Source organism: Rana temporaria, chromosome 9, assembly GCF_905171775.1.
Source record: "Rana temporaria chromosome 9, aRanTem1.1, whole genome shotgun sequence".
NCBI lineage: Eukaryota > Metazoa > Chordata > Amphibia > Anura > Ranidae > Rana > Rana temporaria.
The window spans coordinates 80,089,584-80,106,375 of NC_053497.1; the positions used below are offsets into that span (position 1 = coordinate 80,089,584).

General features: G+C 39.2%; 1 protein-coding gene across 1 annotated transcript in view; it reads left to right on the forward strand.

Moving 5' to 3' along the window:
• AFF2 (AF4/FMR2 family member 2) overlaps window positions 1-16,792 on the forward strand; it is a 647,635-nt gene that overhangs the window by 180,824 nt on the left and 450,019 nt on the right. The window contains exon 2 of the mRNA XM_040323795.1: window positions 15,983-16,103. Within this exon, the coding sequence (XP_040179729.1) occupies window positions 15,983-16,103 (121 nt within the window). The remainder of the gene's footprint in view (window positions 1-15,982; window positions 16,104-16,792) is intronic.

The following is a 16,792-nucleotide window of genomic DNA, read 5'->3' on the forward strand; positions in this document are numbered from 1 at the left end:
TTTTACGTTGTTTGCGTAAGTCGTTCGCGAATAGGGCTGTACGTAAGTTACGTTCACGTTGAAAGCATTGACAGTTTGCGGCGTAATTTGGAGCATGCGCACTTGGAAACGTTCACCGACGGCACATGCGCCGTTCGTAAGAAACGTCAATTACGTGGGGTCACAAGTAATTTAAATAAAACACGCCCACGTCATCCACATTTGAATTAGGCGGGCTTACGCTGACACATTTACACTATGCCGCCGTAACTTAGGGCGCAAGTTCTTTCTGAATACGGAACTTGCGCCCTAAGTTACGGTGGCGTGGTATATCTGATACGCTACGCCCGCCGATAGATACGATAATGTATCTGAATCCGGGCCCCAGTTTCCAGTCTCTACATTTATTTTAATGGAGTTTGCCAGCACAATGGAGGTGTATAAGGGCCAGCATTGCAGTGACAACTTCTGTTCAGTTGGTGTGGGGGCACTATCTTTCATTTTCAAAGCTTAAAGCAGGACTACACTACATCTGAGCACCACAAACAAAAAATGTTATTTAATACATTTTTAGTATTCAAAGCAAACTCTCCCATCCATCCATGTCTCCATGCTTTATTTTGCTGAGAAATCAGTTTGAAAAACACCCTGTAGCATTTCTGGCAGTGGCCATCCTTGATTTAGGACAGATGATTCATGTAGCATTTACTTCCTGGAATCTGTCTGCCCTTAGCTCAGGTATGCAGGAGGGTGTGCTTAGCTGAGAAAACCCCTCCTCCCTTCCTTAAGACTGCTGGGATGTATAACATTATTTGTCTAGGCCTAGAAACCAGAAAGTAACTGAAAAAATGTAAACAAAGTTGAAAACAAGTATGATATACGTTTCTATCTATTTACTAATGCTAGCCGCATATGGATTCAAAATAGTTAGTATTGGCTGAGAAAGTGAAGTTCCCGCATTGGGTGAACAAGCTGAAAATAGAAGCTGATGGGTTTTACTTCCTGTTTATTTCCCTGCAAAGGTAAAGCATAATGGGCTACTATGCATCACATAGAAGCCTATTATGTTTCACTTACCTGAAACCGAAGCCTGCGATGTCACGCTGTCCCCACTGGCAGCGAGCATCCTTCTTCACCCCTCTCACTTCCGGGGGCAACAAACTCTGCCGCCAGACGGCTCTGTGACTGGCCGGAGTCGTGTGGCGTCACTCCTACGAATGCGCGCGGGAGCCGCCAGTCACGGCATGACCCCTTTAGAAACGACACGATTTGCCCTTTCTAAAGTGTGCATGTGCCGTAGACATCGGCACGCAGTTTTTTTTTAAATATCTCCTAAACTGTGGAGGTTAAGGAGATATTTCCAGCACCTACAGGTGAGCCTTAATATATATCCGCTTACCTGTAGGTAAAAGTGGTTGTACAACACAAACGTACATTAGCGCTTAAAACATCGCAAGAATTGGCAGAAACGCGAACACTATTACGGGAGGAACTATTTAAAAAAGCGCGCCGCCGTAATGTATTATCCCTGAAACTTTTCTTCAAAAAGGGTAACAAACCAGCCAGAGTCACCCAGCAGCGTAAAGTGGCCTCTACAATCCATCATATTGTAGATGCTGTGGGTAGGACACACTCTAAAACCGAGAACATAGCACAACAGTTTCATTGCTTTTACAATAACCTTTATAATCTACGCCCAGGAGATGCGAATCCTGCGACACTGGAGAAACGCCGGGAGTTAATCAGGGACTTCCAAAGTAAGCACAGTCCAGTAGCTTTGTCAACAGAGGACTCCCTGGCTTTAGAAGCCCCCTTGACCCTAAAGGAATTTCTAGCGGCACTTAAAGCCACAAAACCTGGCAAGAGTCCAGGCCCAGATGGCTTTACGGCCGTGTACTACAAAACCTTTGCTGATGTCCTAGCACCAAACTTCCTTAAAGCATTTAATTATCTCCCTACTGACTCTTCTTACAGATCAGACAGATTGCTTGAAGCCTATATTTCTGTTATTCCAAAGAAGGGAAGGATCCTACTAATGTTGCCAGTTATCGTCCAATATCCCTGCTCAATGTGGACGTTAAGCTCTTTGCCAAAATTTTGGCAACTCGCCTGTCTCACCACATACCAGCTTGGGTGGGCCTGGACCAGGTGGGGTTTGTCCCTGAAAGAGAAGCCAGGGACAACACCATTAAGGCCCTGAACCTTCACAATTGGCTTACTACTTCCCGACAAAAAGTTTTTTTCCTGGCAATGGACGCGGAGAAGGCATTTGACAGGGTGGCCTGGGACTATACAGCAGAAGTCCTAACCATGCTGGGGACCCGTATGCGGTCATTCATTTTCTCATTATACGATAATCCAACGGCCAAAGTGAAAGTTAATGGCCATCTGTCGGACGCCTTCTCCATCCACAATGGAACTAGACAGGGGAGCCCCCTTTCCCCCCTGCTTTATATACTTACGCTAGAACCCCTTCTCCGTTGCATCCGAGCAAATCCAGACGTGAAAGGCATAAAGATACAGGAGCGTGAATTTAAGATTGCGGCGTTCGCAGATGACGTACTACTGCTTCTTTCTTCGACGCTCACGTCCCTACCAAATCTCTTGCAAATCCTGGAAAATTTCAAATTGCTGTCAAATTTAAAAATCAATTACTCCAAATCGTTTGCGTTAAATGTGTCCCCACCCACGGCACTGGCCAAGCAATGCCAGCTTAATTTCCCTTTCCAATGGAAAACGGATGCCATACCCTATCTGGGCATCCAACTTCCTGCCGATTTAGCAGAACTTTACAGCAGGAACTTCCAAACTGAATTACAGAACATACGTCGTGATCTCCAAAAATGGGATAAATCCACTATTTCCTGGTTTGGGCGAGCGTCCATTATCAAAATGACAATCCTCCCCAGGCTGCTTCATAAAATCCAAACACTACCTATCCGTCTGCCACCTTCCTTTTTTTGAACTTTATAGGTCCATATGTAGAACCTTCCTGTGGTCCAATAAATCCCCTCGGATTAGCTGGAAGAAGCTGGTGCTTCCGAAGGCGCGCGGAGGAATAGGCTTACCTGATCTGCAATGCTATTACATTTAGCGCAAATTGTGGACTGGAAGGTACATAGCCGATATAAGGACTGGGTGACTGTTGAATACATGGCAACAAACTCGGACTTACGCTATGCCCCTTGGCTCCCTAAGTCACACGTATCTCCATTTGCCTTAACCCACCCTCTAGTTGGTACCACCTTTCAGGAATTTAACAGGGCTTGCGCTGTTCACGTAGTCTCAACAAAATTTTGCTCAATCACTCCGGTAAGAAACAACCCAGACTTTCCCCCAGGCCTCTCCAGAACTTTTTTGCGATCTGAATGGATAGTAGGAATTCCATTACCAAGTCTATACAAATGGCAAATCTGTTCAAGGAAAACTCCAGAATGCATTATTGAAAAGGATGGCAGAAGGAAAGGATAATGTATTAATTACACCTATCCCCATTCTGTCTCTTTGGAGACACACCTATCCAAAAGCCCTGATGCCAGCATAGCAGTAACATGAGCTAATATCTCTGGTCCCTGCCTTTATTTTAATTGACAAAAATGGCAACTACACCAGTTTATAACTAGCTTTTGAAGTAAGGTAAACAAGCTCATAGAAGGGCTTTGCACAGACCAAACAAAACAGAATACAGTATATCAAAACTGTTGCAGACAGAATATGGAGAAGCTGTGCATTGCAACCAAACAGGGTTTACTTACTCTTTAACCCACCAATCTTTAGGCAAAAATCAGGTTTGATTTACTAAAACTGGTGTAGTGCAAAATCTGGAGCAGCTGTGCATGGTAGCCAATCAGCTTGAACTTTAGCTTGTTCAATTAAGCTTTGGCAAAAAAAAAAACTAAAATGAAAGCTGGTTGGTTTCTATGCAGAGCTGCTCCAGATTTTGCACTCTTTGGTTTAGTAAATCAACGCCATTTTGTCATCATTGTATATGATCATCATTAATGTGCTGGTAAACATATTTCAAGAGCAAAGAAAAAGTCAGGTATGTTAACTCTCCACTGCATAACACATTCATGTTGCAGTATTGACTATTCTTCTGACACTTCAGAACCTATTCACTATGAATGTCTTGTCCCTATGGAGCTATGTATTGTCTGCTATTTATGTCTTCTTGAGGGCCATTAAGAGAGCAAGAATGGTGTATATTCTTGTCTTAATTTGATGTGCAGTTACGCCACAATCGTCTCTCTGTTTATTCTTGTCATGCTGTATTTTTCAGTCATTATCTTGCTGCTCCTCGCACGCTTAGTGCGACATGACAAGGGGATTATAATAGTGATTTAAATGCACCTTGAAAACACATTGTTAACCAAATTACAATCATTGATGTCATTTACATGTGTCGGCTTTCAAAAGATGAATGCACTCTTTCATACACATCTATAATAATGTCCCTAAGCATTTTAATAAAACAATTTTTTAAAAAAAAAAGGATACAAGCGGCGCTTTCCAGACCAAATAAGGGAGTATCTGAGATATGAAAGATGCTTGCAAATATTTTTGATAGCTTGCCTGTATTTAAATGAAAAAAAAATTGTAAATTGATGGCTGTTATCTTTCTTTTCTTTTTATTTTGTAATAAATGTGCCTTATCTTTGTTCATTTTGACTACTGATGACTGTCCTTTCTGTAGTGGGTTTGTGATGCTTATTTTCCTAGGGACCATTTCTTTTACAGAATGATTCAGCCCTGATTTACACATCAATTACATATCCTTGTAGAGATTTTCATGCTCCCCTGCCTGACATCAATGAAGCCTGAATGCATAAATGTTTTATTCCAATATATATAGATAGATAGATAGATAGATAGATAGATAGATAGATAGATAGATAGATAGATAGATAGATAGATAGATACTATAATCACATAGATCAAAAAAAAAAAAGCTATCATATAGAAAATACATCATGTTTATTTTTTTAATGGTTTCTCCGTTTTTCCATTGCCATTAATCATGTTATTTCTTATTCATTCCCTAACATAAGATGAAATTAGGTGTCTGAAATACAGTTTTTTCTATTTGGCTGCATACAAAATGTCCTTGGAATATTTGTCTGCAGTTCATTAGAACTGGTTTATGTGCATGGCTGTATTTACATATTAGTAGACATGTGGACCACACCTTCTAAAGCTCCTCCCCTTTTGTCACCAGCCATGTTTCAGAATGATTACTTTGAAAACAGTGTCAGTTTCATATAATAGCTTGACTGTTTTTCTAAAGCAAGGTATCACATCACTAAAGGTATTTAAATATCACTTTTACCTAGGATCCATGTGAAACATATGATGAGCTGTTCTGCGTCTGACAACATGACAACCATAGGTGTGCGCAGCCCATTGCATTAGGGTGTGCACCCCAAAGCTCAAACACACACTACTGATCGCTCACTGTGTTCATTCAGAAAGGGAAGTGGTCAGTAAATTACATTTAAACTGGCCCCTTCCTTTATTCACCCTAAAACATCCCTGCAGCAACAGCCACCAGGAGAGGAGGGAAGCCAGCAGCGATGCAGCAGGAGGGGGGGGCTAGGGCAGTAGGGGGAATCTATGCTACACAGAGTGATTAGGGTGTGCCTGGGCACACCTGGCACACCCTGTGCAAACACCTATGATGTCAACTTATGTGTAACCGTTGAGACAGGAGGACCTGTAAGGGCTGAAATATGGGAGCTGTGATTTGTGACTTTGTAAGGTGCAAGCTCCAGAACTAATATTCTGATCTTAATTATACTGCCTAGTGGACTTGGAACATTGATCTGGAACAAGTATGCAGACAGTGAAGTTTAAAAAGCTAGAACTCCTGCCCTGCAGGCATGTTTCAGGTACAAGGCTCACTATGTGGTGAAGTCAAGATGATTAATGTGCCTTAGAAACCAAAGGCATTTCCAGTATTTCTGTATGTAAAGATTTTTCTTTAATATGCGACCTGGAGCAGTGAGATTGAGGTACTGGCAGACACCTCTGAACACTCTAATCTCAATAAGAAACAATCACAATCAGGGTTTTTAAAGGTTGAGGAATTTAGGGGTTGACTCTTGACAGTGGGGACATGTGTACCCATGGTAGGCAGAACAATGTTAAAAAAAAATCTGTAAAGTATATGTAGCGCTCACCCCCGAAGGAGCCGCTGGTTATAGATCGGGATGGCGTGTTATCTCTGTGATTGTCTAGGGTAGACGATGAGAGCCTTAGCAAATGGAATGTCCATACAGCAGATGTCTTTTCTTGTGCTTTTATTTTACCCAACACGGTAAACAGTAAAACTGTAGCAAAGATGGAGGAGGAGAAGAAATAGCAGATCCAGGCTTAACGATACGGAAACAGTCCTGCTTCCAACGATACTTTACTTTCGTCACCACTCCAGCAGGAATGGGTATAGTGTACCTGGACAGGCCTCTCACACCGACCTGGCAGCCAGAGTATCACTTGGAACTTTGAGGGAAAAGATCTCTGCCACAGACCCTCCCTAGAACTTAGATCATGGAGACAATCCTCCTTGGTAGAATCTGCGTTAGAATAGCCTTCAGGTAGTATTTTCACTCAGGTTACCGACTGACAGGTTGTTGACATCCAACCTCTCAGTGTCCGGTTACCTTGATCCCCAATGGATTGTCTAGGCCCTGTTGGATCGCCAGCCTCTCTTGGCTCTCCTCAGGCGGACTCCCCACCGAACAGCTATCTTGCTTGGGATCTTCTCAGAATTGAGGACCCAGTCGAATACTGGGGCCCCGCCACAGCTTTAAATGTTCCGGGCCAACATGGTCCCAAAACCAGGAACACCGCGTGGCATGCGCACCCCGGCCTGGTAGGCCATCTCACCGGGGATCCGTGATGTGTGGTCACCCTGAAGGTGGGCGCCACACCAGGAAAAGAACCCCGCCTCATGGCATCTGCTCCAAAAATACCCTCCCCAGCATGCCCCGCGAGAGAAACTCCCTCCTCATTGGCTGCTGGCAAGAAGCACCCTAGCCTGGACTCCACTGCTGCCACCTGTCACTCCGGGGTGGTATAACACCCCAGCAACAACAGAATGAGCCCACAGTACAGCACAGCTAAAGCAGAGACCCAATTTGAACAAATCAACTGGATGAGAGCTAACTAACTCTCCCATCCCCCTTAAATTTAGAATAGCACCGGTACTTGAAAGTACACAGGCGCTACATATATTTCCCCTTTTTTGTCAAAATTGAGAAATTCCCATTTTAACTATGTTATATGTTCCCCTTCACACAGCATAACTAAAAAAATTGTAACCACATGTCTACCTTGCAGCAGTTTCTGGCCTAGATAAGCACCACTCCCTCCTGGGATTGCTATGTCACAGCTATCCTGGGAGGCAGTGTGTAAGGCCTGTTTCACAAGCACTTTGGATTATATAAGAATGTGTGGGAACAGCACGTTTCACACAAGAGTGTGAACAGCAAGGTTTTATGAAACTTTCAGCAAAGTTTTTTGTAAGCTTTGAGCAGCTTTCTCTAAGCCTTTAAAACGTCCTTCAACTCCTGTTTGGAAATATTATACACAGATCCTAATGGGAGTGACGATTATCACTTTAAAAAGGGGCTGCGAGCAGGCTTCAGCATGCTATCAAGAAGCTTCAAGTAATTCTGAAGTCTGCTAGTAGCTTGTTTAAAGTGGCAATCAGCACTCCCATTATGATCTGTGTTCAACATTTAAAGCTAGAGCTGAATGGTACTGGTTTCTGAAAACTCTGCAAATGCTTTTTAAAAACTTCCTGTGTGAAACAGACCTTACTAAACCTCAAGCATTTGCGCATGTGCATGCATATGTGCACCAGTCTTTTGCAGCTTCCAAATGCCTAGAAGAGACCAGTGATGCATATGCGCACATGCCATTATTTTATAAAAATGGCAGTCTGAAACAGAGGTAAGGGGAGACATTTTGGAGCAGGTAAGTTCTGTTTGCTGTGTAAATTAGGACCGGTAACAAATATACAGTAGGTATTAATCCAATTTGATTGCAAAGAACAGCTTCACTTTTAGTGAAGTTTAACTAAAACTTCAGCCTCACCCAAACTGTACTGTCCTGCCATGACATAGCTTATGTTCACTGTACATGCACATTGTGCCTTGATTTAGTCTTGTGGTTGGTCTGTACTCACAGTGGACATCAGAGGAGAATTAACCCAGCTTTAAAGAGCAAATAAGGCCAGGGTGAGCATGTTACGGTTGATGCAGGTCTTAACTCTGGTAGATCACGCAAAGGCCAGGTAGACCATGTAAAGATCTCCAAAATCCAGCTTAAGTTAAGCATTTTGCTCTTTGGATTACATTGACCCTGAAGCTGTAAAATATACCTTCGCTAAAAGTAAAGTTGTCCTCTAAGAACCCCACATATACAGTAATATTGAAGTTCATTGCTCCATCTTCATGGAATAACAATTTACCATATCAGCTGCTTCAGAACCTTGTGGTCAGCAAAAAACGAATCGGTAACCATAACACTGGCTAGCAGAAGCTTAAGCTGTTGGTTAGCACTTGGCAGCAGTATTACTAAATCTGAATCCTCTGAGTTGGGTTTTCAAGATTTAACTAAATACCCAGATATATACGTAAACATGCACACAGAGCAAGCTTCCAACAGTTAAGCTGCACAGACACATAAGCCATTAAATGTTACATTACATTAATTCCCTTGCGCAGTACAGTTTACAGGATCAAATACAGGTTTTCTGAATCATAAGAACTTTAATTGAGTAGATAAAGAGGTCCTCATAATTATAAACTGCAGTAGGTATAACAAGAGGCTAAATACATAGCTGTGGTTTTAATTAGCTAGTGCTTCAAATTAGTAATTGTGGTTTCAGTCAGAAATCAGTGACTTTCTACACAGTTAAAGACTCAGCAATGAGCAGTTCATTCCTCATTATATCTCTCCATGTAACGATTTCAGGAGCACGCCATGCTGAGATTGAAGGGAATAGTCATGTATTCCACACTGGTTATCTTCCAACAGCAGCAGAGCTCTATGGAGATTAAAATTATTATCGCTCAAGATATGAGTATTAACAGTTCTTTGTTAAACGAGTGACAAAAAAAAGCAAAGACTGGTGAAGAAAAGCCATTTACTTCAGGGAACATTTGTTTACTATAATTAAACAGCACAAGGCTCTGTGTTTAATAGATGGGCTCTGGTACTTACTTACCCGACCAAAAATATGGTGAGCATCCTGTTACGTAATACTGCATATGTCTACAAACTCGAGTGGTTTGAACCATTAAAGCAGTGATGCTGAACTTGTTGCCCTAAGATCATCAGAGCCTTCTTGCCTGTGCTACAATTCAAACTGTTATGTTGGAATTGGTGGCAAATTAGTAGACATCACTAGTATTTCTGTTCTAATTGTTTCCCAATTTTATATAATTTTCAAAGTAAATCATTTCCAATATGTGTCATACTGTCACTTGATTAGATTTGGTCTTTGTTGGGAAATTGTGCCTAATGTAGGTCAGGTCTCCAAGTATCACTGTCACTTATTTCTGGAGGATGAATAGACCCCCTGTTTGGTTTTATTTGCAGTCTGAGTGGTCTTCCACCGGGGAGAGTTTCCCTAATTTAAGTTTAGTTAGTATTACTTTCTGTGTCTTCTTGTGTTCCTGTAACAAAGTACCGTATTCCCTCATTTAAGTCCTGAAGTCAGTTAATGAGCTGAAATATTCCCAAATGCATCACACAGGGCAATAAAAATCTTTGCAGATCCTATTATTCTTTTCAAGTCTATCCAAACCTTTACAAAAGTTTTAGCTGGAGTTGAGCTGTCCAGTTGCTCTCTCACTGGTATAATTTGACAGTACCTGCATTAATTGATTAACAATCATGCCACCACTTTAAGAATAAGTTTACTTTTAATAGAAAGCCTCTTACATGATCCCTAAGATGGTGTCCTAACTCAGATACCACATGCTGCCATGTGGAGATAGATAACCAGGCAAGCCCTGCCTAATACTCCAGATGTAGTTACTTTTCTGGAGGCTCCAGTGGTGCTAAATGCATGTGCATTTAAGATTGCCTGCTATATAGGCTTTTCTATGAGCAATTTTATACAGGGTACAGCGAGTAAAGTAACCAGCTATCCAAATATTTCCAATCTTGATCTGTAAATCCTGAGGTGTCTGTGGTGCCAAATATTCAAATATAGTGAATAATCTGTGCTCGATGTTCAAAACAATATAATAAATTATACATGACACAGCTGCACTCAAAAAGCTTAAAATACTAACTGCTAGTGAAAAATATAAAAAATATATATTGTTGCGCTATGTGAAAATCATAAACAACAAAAAAAGTGTAAATTGTTGAAAACCAAAGTGAAACAATGTATCAAGTGCACAGATGTATTCAAAATGTATCCAGTCCAAAGTATAACTGTGTATTACCACCTCATGATACACAATTGTGAAAAATCATGAACAAAAGCATATGAGAATGAAATTAATAAGTCCAAAGTAAAATAATATCCAATCCATGCACAAAAGGTGTTCATACGTGTTGCTATAACTTAATGTGATCCATGAGTCCACCACCTAGGTATATCACAGACGTTGTCAAGGGGATTAGCATGTTGCGACACTATGCTAATCCCCTTGACAACATCTGTTGGGTTGAAATGTATGTCGGGGTAAGGTGGACCATGTTCTAACATTATCCTCACTTGACTGGAGCCGACACCAGTCGAGTTTTTGTTTGTATTTATTGCAAGCTAACAAGTGATTTAATTTGTAAGTAGTTTTTCGTCTTTTAACCAAGCAATTTTAAACAATAAACCTATTGATGTTATCTCTCTCCTTGAGCAAGTCAGGATTCTATATTTCCATTCTGATGTGGAGCTGTTTAAGCCCCATGTTTGGATGACCCATTGTTATAACATTGTGCCATGCCAGACTTATTATAATTTGGTGTCGGCTTTTCTAGTAGAAGGCTGGATACACCTAGGTGGTGGGCTCACGCATCACATTAAGTTATAACAACACACATAGACACTTTTTGTACACTTTGGATTGAATATATTTTGTATAAATCTGTGGATTGGATATCATTTTACTTTGGACTTATCAATTGAATTCTCATATGCTTTTGTTATTTATGATTTTTCACACGCAAATGTGTATTTTGAGGTTGTAATAAACAGTTGAACTTTGGACTGGATACATTTTTAGACTTGATACATTGTTTCATTTTGGATTTCAACAATTTACACATGTTTATGTGTTGTTCATGATTTTCACATAGCGTAACTATATATTTTTAAATATTCAAATGTGGCCTGTTGCCATGTAGTAAATTAAGATAAATCTTTATCAATAGAGTTCAGAATACTGAATGGCCTTAATGACTGTCAGCTCCTTAGCTCACTATCCAGCTTGAAATTGACCTTTAAGTTACTCATGGAAAGGCTAAAATATGAAATAGAAAATAATGATAACGTGGTTTACCAGTCAAATAAAATGTAAGAAACAACACACAAATGTCATTGTTTCCTATGGAATGTACAGCTTGCTCTGTATTGTCTGCTTGTTTCTCTATGAATCTATGTCTGTATATGCACACAGATTGTTCAGGTGTTGCAGGGTTATCCACTGCCTGTCAAGCGTAATGTAAATGTGATGGTCTCTCCATGTCAGGGAATAAAGTGAGACAGGGCTAAGTGACATCTAGCTGTCTGCACTTTTAATCCAGGGGCAAGCTGTCTACAAAAATATTGTCATCTAACCTTTTCCACTGAATCTAGCATCTTGACTGGGATTCAAATTCATGTGTTACACTTTAATTTGGTTTAATAGGACAAATGGCTTTTCACATAGACAAGCTTGTTCGATAAAGCAATGCAAAGGTGAAGTAACACCTTTTTTAACTCCTGGTAGCCAATCAAATTGTAGTTTACAATACTTAAGCCTCTGAATGATTTAGTTTTCCTAGTTGCTATGAATTACCTCATTTGATGCTGCAATGCAATGTGATTTTCCTAAGAAAGTGATTGTGTACAAATGGATATAATTTTGGCTAAGGGCCAATTCAAGTGATAAGATGTTTTATTCATGTAAAATAGAGATATTCCAGAATATGGAATCTTAATATAGATAAAGTAAGTAAGAGACATTTAAAGTGCTTACAATCTATTCCATTATACATTTTCATAGTTAAAGCTTTTTGAAAACACAACAACAAAGGAGTAGATAAAGAAGGCACATAAAAGAACTAAAATAATATAAAATATTTGTTTATTCATGATGTTAAGAGTTATTTCACAACCATGAGGAGCTATGTATGCAATTCCAATAAAACGTTGCCGGTATTTATTCATATGACCGATGTCACCCTAGTGACCCTGTCACTGGTGAAGTCTCCCTTATGACAGGATTGCTATGCAGGATACAGCAGGTGATAGAAACACTCAATATGTGTTGTTCCTTCGCCAGCATGGAGTTGCTTTCTTGCCAGTGACTTGCACTCTGCGGTGTTCGACACCTCATCACATAAAACCATAAGGCAACACAGCCAACCAGGGAGCGACATATACAAGCATGAGAGTGTTTTCCCTGCACTTTTTAGCAATCCAGTTCTTGCCAGAGACAAGATTACTAGTATCATCGTCCTAAGTGAATCTTTTTTTGTTTTTGTGTGGGTGCTTGGATGAGACTGCCCTTAATTTTTAAATCTTCTATCAGGTAGAACCTTCTTATGCTGGTTCCCTTCAAGAGCATTAATGTTGCAAGATGAGTTATTTTAACTGAGTTAATTTACCTAGTAATTACAATATTTTTTTTTTCATGAAATAGCTCAATTACCACAAACATATCACATTCAGTCCTGGGCCTCTCTAGCTCTTAGTCTCATATAGGAGTAACCCACTAACTATGCCTTTGTGGAAATGAGTGTATCTTTAGATTGATTTTTACCATATAATGTCATAAACTAATTGTAACCTTGATATTAAGATCAATGGATGTGCATGAATTTCCTGTAAGCCTTTCACCTCTGGTCCTGAAGAAGTGGGGCTATCTACAAAATGTGTTGATCATAACTTGCTATCTGTGTAATGGGACACTCAATATAGTGCAAATATATTGTATTTGTTGTTTGCATTATATGTTATTTTTTTAAAATTTTATATGATGTAACTAAATTTGGAAACATGTTTTATGTGTTGAATCTAAAGTATATTCCTGGGTGCCATTTTAGAAAGTCCCTGTTTTTTACCATGTTGTAGTTACACAAATATCACATGGTTGTAGAAACATCATTTTTTCACATGAAATTGTTATTTTACCATCAAAAGCTTTTATTTTTTGTGAATCATTTCTTTCATCATGAATTGGTATTGTATCTTTACCTTAAATGGCCCAATTTTTTCCTCTCCACAATAGAGACCGCAGAAAACCTTAAGCTTATTACTAGGCAGAGGCCAGTGGAAGGCAGTGTGATAACTTTTATGATGTGATTTTAAAGTGACCCTGTCTGCAATTTTTATATTCCAATAAAAACAGCCCCAGTAAAAGAGAATGTTAATATTTAACCCTCCTGTTGCTTGTCTTGTTGAAGCAGCTACATAACATAAAGCATAATGCAAACATTACTAATATTAGGTGCATATAATACATTTAGGTAATCTGTGCAGTAAGATTCTTTAGCGAATGAAAACATTTCATTAATCATAAAAATTGGCAAATAATTCACAGTAATGATAATTTCATTCACTTAGTAAATTGACTTCATATGATTGTTATTATATGTAAATGTTAAAACATTAATACAACCTGTCATGATAAATTAAATAAAAAATATGGGAGCTACCAAGGCTGACTTGTTTTTTAAGGAACAAGCTCCATAACTGTTATCTTTATCCTTCCTTCACTAGTTAGTGAGTTATTGACTTGCAATAAAGATTTGCATAAGAGGAATACCTGATATGCACATGCTTGTTCTGACTCTAACAAGTTCATCTTCAAGGCACGTGCCTTCATAAGCAAGTTAGCAATGTCAGCTCCAATATTTTATATTGACAAGTTCCTTTTAGTGAGTATATTCTCTCAAAAGTGATGTTTTTTTTTTCCAATTATTATTATTGAAAATTCAAAAAAAGATTACATATTTCCAATTCTGTCAGACATAGAAAAGGAAGTATGCCAACATATAAAAACAATATATCACAGTTCCAGAAATATTATACTGTAGGTATAACTCATGAAAATATTTCAATGAGCAAACCTCTTACATAACTTTGCTCAATGAGCAAAAGGGCATAAAGGGAAAGGAGTATACCTGTGCCCTTATTCTCTATCGCTCCTGTGAACACAAATTGGAGAGAGAGAGGGGAAATGGGATGAGAAGACCAGCAATTCATCAAGTAGGTCCCCATGGGTACTGAACCCAATGGGGGTGGGACGGCATAGCTGGAGACTGTCACAACTCGGTTGCTTCCTCTCCCACACTTTGTGTATGGCATACAATCTTTTATTGTGGAGCTCACTGGCAGATTAAAAGGATTTAAGGGAAAGAGTATGTACTAAGAAAAAAAAAAAGAAGGGGAGAAACCCAAGAAGAAGAAATATGAGAAGAAAAAGGGAGATGGAGTAAGACGAGAGAGAGAGTGTACCCCATGACATCAGAGCTGACTGCTAATACTTCATAAGGCATCTGATAAATAATCAATCCAGGTCTTCCAGGGATACTTTATTAAAATTAGCCTGATTGTCTAATAATATGGCAAACGTGATGTTTTGTAGGTGGAGGCTGAGTTAGACTCAGTGAGAAGTCTGCTATATTTCTTAATTATTTTGCTGCCTACCATCATATGTTCCAGTTGTCTTCTCCGTCACATAAAACATAGAGAATCCAACAGGAAACATGGGGCCTGCTCATGGTGACAACAGCAACTCTCCTGCATCAATTTAATATCTAACCCATGAAAATGCACATAGGCCTGAGTTGCATGATGTGGCCTGTTGTTTCAGATTATGATGTTAAGACATCTGGGGAAATTGTGCAACCTGTGTTGACAATCTCAAAGGAGGAATCAGCCAGGTTGGGATTTAGAAGACATCTTCTAGTGTTTCCCCATAGTTAATGACAAGTTAACTACAGTACTGTATAAGTGATTGTGTGCATTATTAAACGTGTGTCACACATGAATGTGAATTACGTTAAGGCATACAACTAATTTTGACTGAGCGACACATCAAAATGCAGCTAAAAACAGACATGCATTTTTCTGATGCAGTACATTACTGTATTTGTTTGTTGTATTACCAGTGGTGCAACCCATTATTGTAAGGGGACCCTTAAAGATATTTTCCCTTTTTCACTTTTGGCCCCAGAAAAAAAAAAAAATAAGAGAGGTTCACAAGACATTAAGGCACAGGCAGAAATAAAAAAAAGCCTATAGAAGTTCTTATCCTTCCCCACTCATTGGAAAGATTGTGTATCATTGCTGTCTTTGATCATTAGGATAGCAAGTAACAGGCGTTTTAATACTACTCTGCAAATACAGTATGGCTGTAATTTAACTTTATTGCATATTCGCAAATTAATTTTGTATTTGCCACAATCATTCTAATATAGTAATAGTATGATACTGATATAGTAATGTAGTAGCAATCTAGCAAAAAAATATTTTTTTTCTGATTAATATTAGCATACTTTCGCTGTAAACACTAAATATGTCAGTGTTAATACAGTAGTGTTTTAAAAAGCTCAGTCCTGTAAGCAGTCATTATTTCATTTAAAGTCTTCTTTACAGACACTTCTGTTGTTTGCCACTGGCAAAAAATGAATAAATAAAATGTTTGCTGGTATAATAAGGCTTGACAGTTGGGTAGTATTGATATTGAGGTGTATTGTAAGTTTGAAACGCTTTATTAAAAGTCTTCTGCAGGTATGATCCATATTTTAAAACAAATAACACTTTGTTTCTCATTACCAGCCATTATGAACAAGAGCGGAATGCACTGAAAAGGAAAGAATGGGAGAGAAGAACCCAAGAAGTCCAACAGGATGAAGATCTCTTTGCCTCTGGGTTTAATCTTTTTGGTGAGCCTTACAAGGTAAGCATAGCCACCTTGCTCATTCATTGCAAGTATACAGTGGATTGTAACCCTATCACTAAATGTGTAAGTCTTAGCATGTTAATGCAGTTTTAAAAGTTGTTTTTAGTTCTTTTTATGCAGTTTTAAACAAATTAATATATAGTTATTCTGCTATTAGGGTCCTTGTTAGGAACCTGTGATGGGGTGGTAACTGTTGTCTTCCAGTTGTATTCCTGCATTGTCACCCTGGAATGGTACTGTACATTGGTTTCTCTATCAGGAAACCAGTCCAGAACAGTAATGTGCAGCCAATGCTAAAACAAAAGCATGTATACAGGAAGTGATTATTTTGCAAAAAAAAAACAAAAAAACTATGGTGAGTAAATACTACTGAAATAAAGCTCTATTTTAAACCCACCGACTTTCAAATCCTATGTGCCAATGGTCCCTATGAATCCAAACAGATTTCATCCACATATAAAATCCTGCACGAAACCCCACCTCTAACGGAACTCACACATAGCTACATGAAAAAATGGTCTCATATACTACAAGGCCCATTCTCAATATTAGACTGGGGGAAAATATGGAAATCTACATAAAAAATTAAGAAAAATATCTTGTTTTTTTGGTACAGGACCCCGGATTTGTTACATGCCCATAATCCCACCATTTCTAATCCCTGTTGGAGATGTAATGAATCTGTA